This window comes from Bos taurus, chromosome 22 (genome assembly GCF_002263795.3).
Source record: "Bos taurus isolate L1 Dominette 01449 registration number 42190680 breed Hereford chromosome 22, ARS-UCD2.0, whole genome shotgun sequence".
NCBI lineage: Eukaryota > Metazoa > Chordata > Mammalia > Artiodactyla > Bovidae > Bos > Bos taurus.
This window is the reverse complement of record NC_037349.1, coordinates 261136-273090: the sequence shown is the minus strand read 5'-3', so window position 1 is coordinate 273090 and position 11955 is coordinate 261136. Positions and strand designations below refer to the sequence as shown.

The following is an 11955-nucleotide window of genomic DNA, read 5'->3' as shown; positions in this document are numbered from 1 at the left end:
TCATGGGATCACACAGAGTTGGACACGACTGAAGCGACTTAGCAGCAGCAGCAACTGCCGTCTTTTCTATTCAGCTTTTTTTTTTTTTTTGTAATGACATGTTTTTAGTTCCCTTCTCACATATACTTTTCTGTATATTCTATAGATATTATCTCTGTGATGACCATGAGGAATTCATATAACATTCTAATGTTATTAACAATCTAATTTGGATGATACCAACTTAGCTTCAGTTGCATACAAAAACTCTACTCCCTAAAAGTTCTGTTTCCCCTTTATGTTAATATCACAAATTACATCTTTATATGTTGTATGTCCAATAATATATTTATAATATGTATTTTTAAAGTCTTTTTGGAAATAAAAACTGGAGTTGCTACCAAAATTAAAATAATATTGCCCATGCATTTCTTTTATGTTGCCCATGGATTTCTTTTTTGGATTATTACATCTTCATACTGCTGTGATTACCGTATAGCATCTTTTCATTTCAAACTGAAGGACTGATTTTACCACTTCTTACAGGTCAGGTAGTACACAAATAAAGTCTGCTCTGCTCCTTCCAGTTCAAGGTGATAGGAATGTGGGGATTGGAAAATAGGATGCTACTATCTCAAGACCAAGACCACTGCCACACTAGAGAATGAGTAGGGCAATGGAATCTGAAAATGCCACAAAATTTTTGTGTCATTTTAAAGATGGCTTTTTCTTTCTTGAATGTTTGCTTGATTCCTATGAATCTTTGATTTTTTTCAGAGTATCTACAAAATTAGTTCAGACAACTTGTTTGCTTTCTTCATGTTTCTTTCTATGGGAAAAGGAGAGCTTGGAACTTCCTAGTCTACCATTTTGTCAAAATACTGTTTTTTAATCTACTAAATTTGCAATGATAAAGAAATAATAAAATTTATTGAGAGTTTTGGCAAACTGGCACCATCATCGGTGTTGGTGACTGCTGGGACAGCAATCTCTATGTGTGTGTGTTAGTATATATATCTGTGTGTGTGTGTGTGCACATAAGTATATATGTGTGCGTGTGTGTTTGTGTAATTAAGTACACAAATACAAACAGAGATTATATATGTATCTGAAGAGACCTAAAATACTAGTATCATCTGACTCCTGGGAACTTAGCTTAAGGAAATACTCATGGGTATATATACAGAGTTTTTGCTATATTTATAGTCCACATTTTCCATAATAATGAAATATTGGAAGCAAAATTTTGTCTAATAATATGTATGGAAAAAGTGAAAGTGTTAGTCGCTCAGTCATGTCCAACTCTGTGACCCCAAGACTGTAGGACTGCAGCCCACAAGCCTGCCCACCAGGCAAGAATACTGGAGTGGGTTGCCATTTCCTCCTCCACGGGATTTTCCCGACCTGGGAATCCACCTGCACTGTAGGCGGATTCTTTACCATTGGGGCTACCAGGGAAGCCCAAAGTCATAGGTGTAGAGCCCTGTACGAAGGTCACAGGACAAAAACCTCTGGAACTGACCAAGCCTCATAGCAACTGTTGCCTTGAGCCTCTGGATCTAAACAGGCCAGTTCCTTGACCCCATATTAGGTAAAATGTCTACCCTATTACCCACCCTGAGCTTCAACTCCTAGATCAGGAAGATGCCCTGGAAAAGGAATAGGTTACCCACGCCAGTAGTCTTGAGGTTCCCTGGTAGCTCAGCTGGTGAAGAATCTGCCTGCAAAGAGGGAGACCTGGGTTCGATCCCTGGGTTGGGAAGATCTCCTGGAGAAGGGAATGGCTACCCACTCCACTATTCTGGCCTGGAGAATTCTATGGACTGTATAGTCCACAGGGTCGCAAAGAGTTGGCCACAACTGAGTGGCTTTCACTTTCACTTTTCATTACCCACCCTACAGAACCCTAACCAATCACGTAATGCCACCATTCCAGTAGGAATTTTCTGTGTCTTGAGGCTATAAAAATTGGCTATAAGCCTGCGAAAGGGTTCTGCTCTCTCTCAGGCTGGCCTTCTGTTCTAACAGTGCCTCCCACTCTAATAAACTTTATTCTCCTCTCATTCTGCCTCACATATGAAAATTATTTTCCAATCCACACATGGACCACAACAATAGGGGTTGGTTAAAACATATGGTGCTCCACCATGCAGTGAAATGCTACATACCTAGTATAACTCATATTGAGGAAGAATATTTACTTTCATTGAACTAATACTAGTCATTATTTCAAAATACATTTTAAAACCAACAGCTTATTTTAAAAAACACTGGACCTCCTCTGCTCCAATGGCAACCACTGCTGCCTGGAATCAGGCCACTTTATCAGTTGAATGGGCAACTGATAGAGTTTGCCCATTCCCCAAACTCTTCCTTAACCCTCTAAGATTCACATCTACTTTGGGTCTCACAAACCCCTGTAGCTTTACTTTTCAGCTCACACTTACAGAGCATTATCTTCTGAACTCAAGGCATCAATTGTGACATTCCATTTTACTGAAGGAAAGAGGATTCTCAAAACATTGGATGGGTTCTCTGGAGGTTAAGAGACTGAGAAATGGAATATTTCCTCCCATATCATTACACAAGAATGTCACAGTCACCAGTGATTACAGCTACCATATATGGTGAGCTGGTGAGCCACGAGGGAACTTAGGAAGGAAAGAATACCTGCCATCCCAATGTTCACTGCAGTACTATTTATAATAATCAGGACATGGAAGCAGCCTAGATGTCCATCAACAGAAGAATAGATAAAGAAGCTGTGGTACATATATATAATGGAATATTACACAGCCATAGAAAGGAATGCATTTGAGTCTGTTCTAATGAGGTGGATGAACTTAGAGCCTATTATATAGAGTGAAGTGAGTCAGAAAGAGAAAAACAAATATTGTATATTAATGCATATATATGGAATCTAGAAAGATGATACTGATGAACCTACTCACAGGGCAGCAACGGAGACACGGACACAGAGAACAAACTAATGGACATGGTGCGGGGGGTGGGGGGGAGGGAGAGAATGGGACAAATGGAGAGAGTAACGTGGAAATATATATGCTTGTTACTCAGTCACCAAGTTGTATCCAACTCTGTGATCCTATGGGCTGCAGCACGCTAGGCTTTGCTGTCCCTCATCATCTCCCAGTTTGCCCAAGTTAATGTCCATTGAATTGGTGATGACATCCAACCATCTCATCCTCTGTACACTACTGTACATAAAATAGACAGCCAATGGGAATTTGCTGTATGACTCAGGGAACTCAAATGGGGACTCTGTAACAACCTAGAGGGGTGGGATGGGGTGGGAGGCAGGAGGTGGGAGGGAGGTTCATGAGGGAGAGGATGTAGGTATACCTATGGCTGATTCACGATGATGTGTGGCAGAAACCAACACAATATCATAAAGCAATTATCCCTCAATTTAAAATAAATAAATAAAATTTTAAAAAACACAGAGAATATATGCCATCTAGCAGCTGTCAGACTGCAGTCACTACCTACAGTGAAAGCTGGAGTACATATCAAAGGAATGGTTTCAGGAAGCCCAGACTCTTATATCTCTCCATACATAGAAAAGTGCTAAATTCCTTAACTTGGGTTATCTAGTTTTCTTTAATGATAACCTTTTGATATTCAGACTACCTGTCCTTTGTTAAAAAACTTCTATATAACTTGGCTCCTCCCCTCACCTTCTCCAAGCAGTTCTCCAGGCTTAAATTCCTAAAAATTCCCACTGAATAAAAATAACTCTCAGCTTTTAGGTTGTTAATCTTTAAGTCAACAAGGCCATCTACCAGGCAATGTATTAATCACTTTACAAATATTAACTCATTCAATTCTCATAGAGAGGAAGGGGCCTATCATTATCCTCGTTTTTCAACTGAAGAAACTGTAGCCCTTGGAAGGTTCTATCTTCCTAAGATTCCACAGATGATAATTAGTAGAGGTGAGATTTCAATCCAGGTATTTTGGCTCCAAAGCCAAGGCTTTCAGTCACAACTTTATTGTCTCTTAACTCTTATTATTAGTAAAAATAATGAAATAATGATTAATAATATTTAATATAACACAGAAGTGTAATCAACGATGATTTTCATTGTCCAGAGCTTTTTACTAAGTGTTCTTACTTACAAGAGCTCATTTACCTCTGAAAACTCATTTTGTTGAGACAAGAGCTGAGGTTCAAGTACCCATCATTGATGCTGTGAAACCCACTGCAGGAATTCCAGAGCCATTACTATGGATAAATAGTATAATGTAAAGAATAATAAAAAAGTGCCCCCACAATCCTCAAGCCTTCACAATGTGATTTTACACATCTTTTACAATGGATAACTGACTCCGAAGCCAACATTCATGCAACACAGTACACCAAGTAAGAAATAGTGAAGTTACTGTTTTGCTTAATAACAACACATCTTCACACACCAGCGCTAAAGGATTTTCTTAAGGAAATCAAACTCAAATCTGGGAGGTTCTGACTTCACCAGGGTCCTGCAGCTGTTTAGTGGCCCCAGGGCAGGTTCTCCCGCTGATTTGGCACCGGAGGCGTCTTCCAGCGACTGCTGGCCTCTAGGCAGCGGTGCACCTGAGCAGGTGGGAGGTTCAGGCCTGCGGGTCGTGCACCGCCCCCGTTCTCGGTGCCACCCAGCGCCGTCAGCGCGCCAACTGCCCCCCGCCCCCCACCCTGGGCCGCTCGGAGCGGGCCCTGGACCCCTCCCAAGGCCCCACCGCCCTAGACGCTCAGAACCGATGCCCGGCTTCAGCCTCATCTGGCCGCCGGCGCGCTCACACCCTTCTCCGGCTGACCCCGGGCCCTCCCCGCCGCCCCCGCCGCCTGCTGGTGGAGTCGGGCCGGCGAGAGGCCCCTCCCCGGCGGAGCGGCTCAGCACGGAGGAAGCACAGGCGGCGACAGTACCGAGGCCTCGTCGCGCTCATGGCGTCGTCCGGGTGAGTGCGGCGCTCGCGGCCGCGCCGGTGCGGGCTGCGCGGTGGGTGCTTCGGCCCACCGCCGGCGGCCTACCCCGGCTCGCGGCTCCGGACCCCCGCCCACCCGGCCCTGCGGCCCTCTGCTGCCGACCTTGGTCGCGGGCGGCCGAGGCCGGGGCAGGGGCGGGCTGGGGGCGCGGGCTGAGGCTCTGAGCGTGGGGGGCGGGATCGGGGTCCCGGGCCGCGGAGGCGGGCAGCGCGGGGGGCCGAGGGCTTGGAGCGCGGGCGCGGCAATTCCCCACCCCCACTGGCGCCCGGGGCCTGAAGCCGCAGCGCCCGGAGCTCGGCTGGGGTTTGCCACCCTGCCTTCCGCATCTGTTTTCTCCTCTTGTTCTCGTTAGAGTTGATGCTGGGCTCTCATCGCAGTCAGGACGCAGCCTGAATGTACCCGAAACGTCAGGGGGTAAGGGCAGGGTCAGCCCTCGACTTGGCCAGGTCGGGGCCTCCTTCTTGGTCTGGGCCGTGGGCCTGGTTACAGTGGCTACCGCGATTCCGACATCACCTCCATTCTACCGTCTTGGTGTTAAAATGCTTTTTTAGGAAGTGATGGTGACACACGGAGTTTGTAATTAAATTTTTTTTTTTTAATTGCAAAGTAAAACCTCAGCAATTCATTATGATCATGAAAGCTAGGATTGACAGAATTAATCAAACAGCTATGCTTAACAGAGGAGGAAAATTAGTCTCAAGGTCATTGCTTTAGTCGTTACTAGTTTTCATTTGACTATTGTCCACTGTTGAAAGTGACATAGATCTAGTGGCTGTGATAGCAATTCAAGTTGTAGATCCTTTCACATCTCAAAGGGCTTTTACCTGTTCGTGGTGTGGGGGTGGGGTTGCTGGTAGAAATGATGGATATTACGACCCTTACAGGGGATGGGAGTTCACTCATGCCATGGCTTAATGAACTGACTCAGTGGAGTGGGTCTTAATGGAGCAAGCTGGATTTGACTCCAGCCAAGTCATGGGCATTTTCCGTCTACCGGCTGTCTTTCTAGGTTTGGGGAGGAGCAGTCAGAAGTACCCAGTACTTGGAGGTTGTAAATGTAATAAACAGTCATTCCTCAGAAGGCCAGGTTGATTCACCCAGAGGTTCAAGGTCCCACTGTGTTGCTGGCCCTCTTGTCAGGAGAGGGTGAGGCAGGGCAGACTGGAAGCAGCAAGGGCTGGCAGAGCCAGTGTGGGGCTTCCATGAGGCCTTTTAACAAGTGATGGTGCATTTGGTGTCCACTACTTTGTAGTCATGGGTCAGAGGTGGACTTAATGCTGGGCTGGTATGCCCTTCTGTGTGCCAATAGTCCCTAAACTGTGTCCCTGTGGTAGATCATATAAGTGCAGATTTGATATTTGCAGTTTGAAGTATTTTTGAGTGATCTCATAAGTCTGCAGTTGTTACTTATTTCTTAGAGGTACCCATTTGAAAACTGAGGTCACACTTTTTAGTATACTTTATTTTCATTTCATGGAAAGAACTATGTACTTACTATGGTATGTACAAATTTGGGAATAGTCTGCATCTCCAGATGTCTGCAGGTTTTGCTGATAGACCAGTGTCTAGCCAGGCAGACCTGGTTTCCTAAGATCCTTTGGCCTTTCCAAGTCAGTCTACTAGATGAGGTGCTGCAGGAATAAGTCCAGAGATTCAGGGCAGGGATGGGAGGGGAGCCATGATTTCTGCTGGGCTGTTTATGGAAGAGCCTCCAAATCTAGTGTTCTTTTCTAAGTGACAATTTCCATAAGAGGATTGGTAAGGAAAGAAGAAATTCTGACAAGTTTTGAGGACCTTACCAATGTGCTAGGCATTATACAAAAGAAAATGGCAAAATGAAGTCATGAAAGGGAAAAGATATATTTGAGATGACTCACAGCTCAGTGTGTTTGGAGCTACATAGAGATAAGGCCAGAGATGGAGGCAGGGTCAAACTGCAGGATCAGATCAGATCAGTCGCTCAGTCATGTCTGACTCTTTGCGACCCCATGAATCGCAGCACGCCAGGCCTCCCTGTCCATCACCAACTCCCGGAGTTCACTCAGACTCACGTCCATCAAGTCAGTGATGCCATCCAGCCATCTCATCCTCTGTCATCCCCTTCTCCTCCTGCCCCCAATCCCTCCCAGCATCAGAGTCTTTTCCAATGAGTCAACTCTTCACATGAGGTGGCCAAAGTACTGGAGTTTCAGCTTTAGCTTCATTCCTTCCAAAGAAATCCCAGGGCTGATCTCCTTCAGAATGGACTGGTTGGATCTCCTTACAGTCCAAGGGACTCTCAAGAGTCTTCTCCAACACCACAGTTCAAAAGCATCAATTCTTCGGCGCTCAGCCTGCTTCACAGTCCAACTCTCACATCCATACATGACCACAGGAAAAACCATAGCCTTGACTAGACGGACCTTTGTTGGCAAAGTAATGTCTCTGCTTTTCAATATGCTATCTAGGTTGGTCATAACTTTCCTTCCAAGGAGTAAGCGTCTTTTAATTTCATGGATGCAGTCACCATCTGTAGTGATTTTGGAGCCCAGAAAAATAGAGTCTGACACTGTTTCCACTGTTTCCCCATCTATTTCCCATGAAGTGGTGGGACTGGATGCCATGATCTTTGTTTTCTGAATGTTGAGCTTTAAGCCAACTTTTTCACTCTCCACTTTCACTTTCATCAAGAGGCTTTTTAGTTCCTCTTCACTTTCTGCCATAAGGCTGGTGTCATCTGCATATCTGAGGTTATTGATATTTCTCCCGGCAATCTTGATTCCAGCTTGTGTTTCTTCCAGTCCAGCGTTTCTCGTGATGTACTCTGCATATAAGTTAAATAAACAGGGTGACAATATACAGCCTTGACGTACTCCTTTTCCTATTTGGAACCAGTCTGTTGTTCCGTGTCCAGGTCTAACTGTTGCTTCCTGACCTGCATACAAATTTCTCAAGAGGCAGATCAGGTGGTCTGGTATTCCCATCTCTTTCAGAATTTTCCACAGTTTATTGTGATCCATACAGTCAATGGCTTTGACATAGTCAATAAAGCAGAAATAGATGTTTTTCTGGAACTCTTGCTTTTTCCATGATCCAGTGGATGTTGGCAATTTGATCTCTGGTTCCTCTGCCTTTTCTAAAACCAGCTTGAACATCAGGAAGTTCACGGTTCACATATTGCTAAAGCCTGGCTTGGAGAATTTTGAGCATTACTTTACTAGCATGTGAGATGAGTGCAATTGTGCAGTAGTTTGAGCATTCTTTGGCATTGCCTTTCTTTGGGATTGGAATGAAAACTGACCTTTTCCAGTCCTGTGGCCACTGCGGAGTTTTCCAACTTTGCTGGCATATTGAGTGCAGCACTTTCACAGCACCATACTCCAGGATTTGGAATAGCTCAACTGAAATTCCATCACCTCCACTAGCTTTGTTCGTAGTGATGCTTTCTAAGGCCCAGTTGACTTCACATTCCAGGATTTCTGGCTCTAGGTCAGTGATCACACCATTGTGATTATCTGGGTCATGAAGATCTTTTTTGTACAGTTCTTCTGTGTATTCTTGTCATCTCTTCTTAATATCTTCTGCTTCTGTTAGGTCCATACCATTTCTGTCCTTTATCGAGCTCATCTTTGGATGAAATGTTCCTTTGGTATCTCTGATTTTCTTGAAGAGATCCCTAGTCTTTCCCATTCTGTTGTTTTCCTCTATTTCTTTGCATTGATCGCTGAAGAAGGCTTTCTTCTCTCTTCTTGCTATTCTTTGGAACTCTGCATTCAGATGTTTATATCTTTCCTTTTCTCCTTTGCTTTTTGCTTCTCTTCTTTTCACAGCCATTTGTAAGGCCTCCCCAGACAGCCATCTTGCTTTTTTGCATTTCTTTTCCATGGGGATGGTCTTGATCCCTGTCTCCTGTACAATGTTGCAAACCTCATTCCATAGTTCATCAGGCACTCTATCTATCAGATCTAGGCCCTTAAATCTATTTCTCACTTCCACTGTATAATCATAAGGGATTTGATTTAGGTCATACCTGAATGGTCTAGTGCTTTTCCCTACTTTCTTCAATTTAAGTCTGAATTTGGCAATAAGGAGTTTATGATCTGAGCCACAGTCAGCTCCTGGACCTAGCCTCCTTTTGTGGGTTTACTGCCCACTGTTTATGGGAGGATGTTTGTCATACAGTTCTTGGGCAATCCATGTGACAGCAGTTTGGAGGTGGCAGAGGGGACAGGAGAGATGGAGCTCATCAGCCTGCTACTGGCTATTCTTCTGCAGGCCTCCACTCCTTACAGCCTGCATCTCTTCTTTACTCTGCCTGCTCCTTCATCGTTGGGGGTTCTTTGGGTTCTATAGTCTATCTCTGTTAATTCCTACGTAGCACATGTTCTTTGCATGATTGCATCCATTTCTGCAGCTTTAAATGTCCAAATCAAAGGTTCATAACCTGGGGTTCATAACTTACGGGTGGGCTTCCAAGGTCCTGCATTCCTTGAAATTGTGTAAAGTATTTGGATATACTTGAATTTGTATAAAATACTAATAAAGAATTAGTATTCTTTATTATATAAAGAAATTGTACAAAGTGTGTGTTTTCCTGGGACCATAGTCTGTGGCCTTCATCATCTGCAGCCTGTCTTGAAGGGGCTCCTACCCAGAGCAACTTTACAACCATCCATCCATACCTATCTAGAGGGATAGCAAACCTAGTTAACTGTTAACCTAGTTAACCTATATACACATATATATTCTATGCTATGCTAAGTCACTTCAGTCGTGTCCGACTCTGTGTGACCCCATAGATGGCAGCCACCAGGCCCCGCCGTCCCTGGGATTTTCCAGGCAAGAACACTGGAGTGGGTTGCCATTTCCTTCTCCAGTGCATGAAAGTGAAAAGTGAAAGCGAAGTCACTCATATATATATATGTGTGACTTATATAAGTCACACATATATATATCATATTGTTAATGGCAGATAATTTGATAAACAAAAGTATAAAATTTAAAAACAAAAAAAGTATAAAACAGAAAATAAAAATCAAGTGTAGTCTGAGTTTCTATAGACCACCAGTTTAAACATTTTGATATTTTTAAAATCAGGCCATTATTTTATCAGAGAGACATGCTCTGCTCCCCACCACCCCGCCGCCCCTGCCACCATCTTAGTTAGGCAGGTATCCTGATAGACATTTTCTATTGCATTTACATGTTTTATCCTTCCCCCCCCATTTTTTAATTTATTATTTTACAAATAACATAAAATTTGCTGTCTTAAATATTTGCTCTCTCTTTTACATAAGTGGTCTCATACTGTTCTGCAGCTTGCTTTATTCACCCGGCAGTATGCTTTGAAATGCTTTTCATGTGAAAACAAAGAACAGATCTACCTAAAATTTGACAGTTATATAATATTTTGTGATGCTTATGTTATCTAGTTAAGAATGCTTTCAGTTTTCTTTGTAAGATAATGCTGTACAATTGGTGTCTCCCTATGGACATGCACAAGTGTTTTTCTAAAATAGATAACAATGCATTGTGGTTGGAGGACCTGTCTGTTTTTTAGCTGATGCTACCAAATATCCTTATAAATGACTGTACCACATTCCCCTTCCACCACCACATTGTAAGGGTCCTCTACACCTTCCAACATGTGATGACATCAAACTTTAAAAGTTTTGCCTGTCTGATGTAATTATTGATTCAAGAAATAGTAAGCTAATGGCATCTTCATTCACCCTGTCTTCAAAATAGAAACTTCATCCCTGACTCCTTATATCCCCTTGGTGCTTAGTCGCTCAGTAGTGTCCAACTCTTTGTGACCCCATGGACTGTAACCCACCAGGCTCCTCTGTCCATGAGGATTCTCCAGGCAAGGCCCTCCTCCGGGGGATCTTCCCAACCTAGGGATCATACCCATGTCTCCCACATTGCAGGTAGATTCTTTACCATCTGAGCCACCAGGAAAGCCCTTGGAAATAGTCCTAATTTCTTTGATCTGGTTGATAACATTGAACTCTAACCACCCATAATATCTCATAAGTAAACTCATACCCTCAGGTTTTTGTTTCAGAAAATGTGGTCATTGTAACACTTAAGTAGTCTCTACACAAGGCCTGGAGTGATGATGAGATCTGTCCTGGACTGAAAGTAGGGGAAGCAAGGAGAGCCACAGAACACCTCACCTGCCCTCCTGACCACTCTCCCAGGATTCATCTCCCTTGGCAGCTGAAAGCAACTCCCATTAACATTGACTGGATATTTAAAAGTCCCCCAGACTTAATGCAACCTTTTGTCTTTCCTGTCCAGGAAGATTCTCTCCAACACCAACATTTTGTGGGAAAGGAAAGGATCCTGGGCTTCCCTTCCTGGGAAGGACTCAGCTTTCCCAGTGAAGCCTGTTCTGGTCCAAATGGACCACAAGAGCTTCAAGCTCTTCACACTGGGTGGAGGATGGGTCTTATGGCCAGGCCAGGGGGAGGAAGAAAAGGGCCCACAGATCACACCATGGGGATGAGACACTGAGGAATTCGTGTGAGGTATATATATTGCTCCTGGGTAAAGTCCAAAAGAGCTGTGAGCCTCTGCTCAGGAGCTGCTGTGGCTTCCAAAGAATGCATGCATGTGGCTTTGGCAGCAGGATGCAGACTTCGCTCTTCCTCTGTAGATCTGGGGTTGCTCAGTGAACCAGCAGCCACCCCAGTGGCTCCCCGCTGGAGAAAACTAGAGAACTGGGAGGGTTGTTATAGCTGAAGCATCCCTGGCTCTGCAAGAGCAGCTCACCAGACTCCACTTACGTGCTCACGGGTGTCAGATGTGTCAGTGCTTCGTCAGATGGAGTGCCATGTGGTGACTTCTCTCTCAACTTAAAGGAGAACCTCTTCTTACACATAACCATGAGTGTCAGGAGTTTTCCAGCCCAAAGGAATGTTCTTTTAAATTTAGATCCTGCCTGCTTCTAAGGAGTGTGTTGTTAGGCCCTCTTGAAGTGTTTTTGTTTATATTGTGTTATTTAATCT

At 44.1% G+C, this 11955-nt stretch overlaps 1 protein-coding gene across 3 annotated transcripts in view; it reads left to right on the top strand.

Annotated features, from left to right (window-relative positions):
• The first annotated feature begins 4859 nt into the window (after positions 1–4859).
• Positions 4860–11955, top strand: part of URGCP (upregulator of cell proliferation) — a 33117-nt gene continuing 26021 nt past the window's right edge. The window contains exon 1 of one of the 3 annotated variants that reach the window (XM_059879492.1): positions 4860–4935. In XM_059879492.1, the coding sequence (XP_059735475.1) occupies positions 4922–4935 (14 nt within the window). In that variant the 5' untranslated portion in view covers positions 4860–4921. 3 annotated transcript variants of the gene reach the window in all.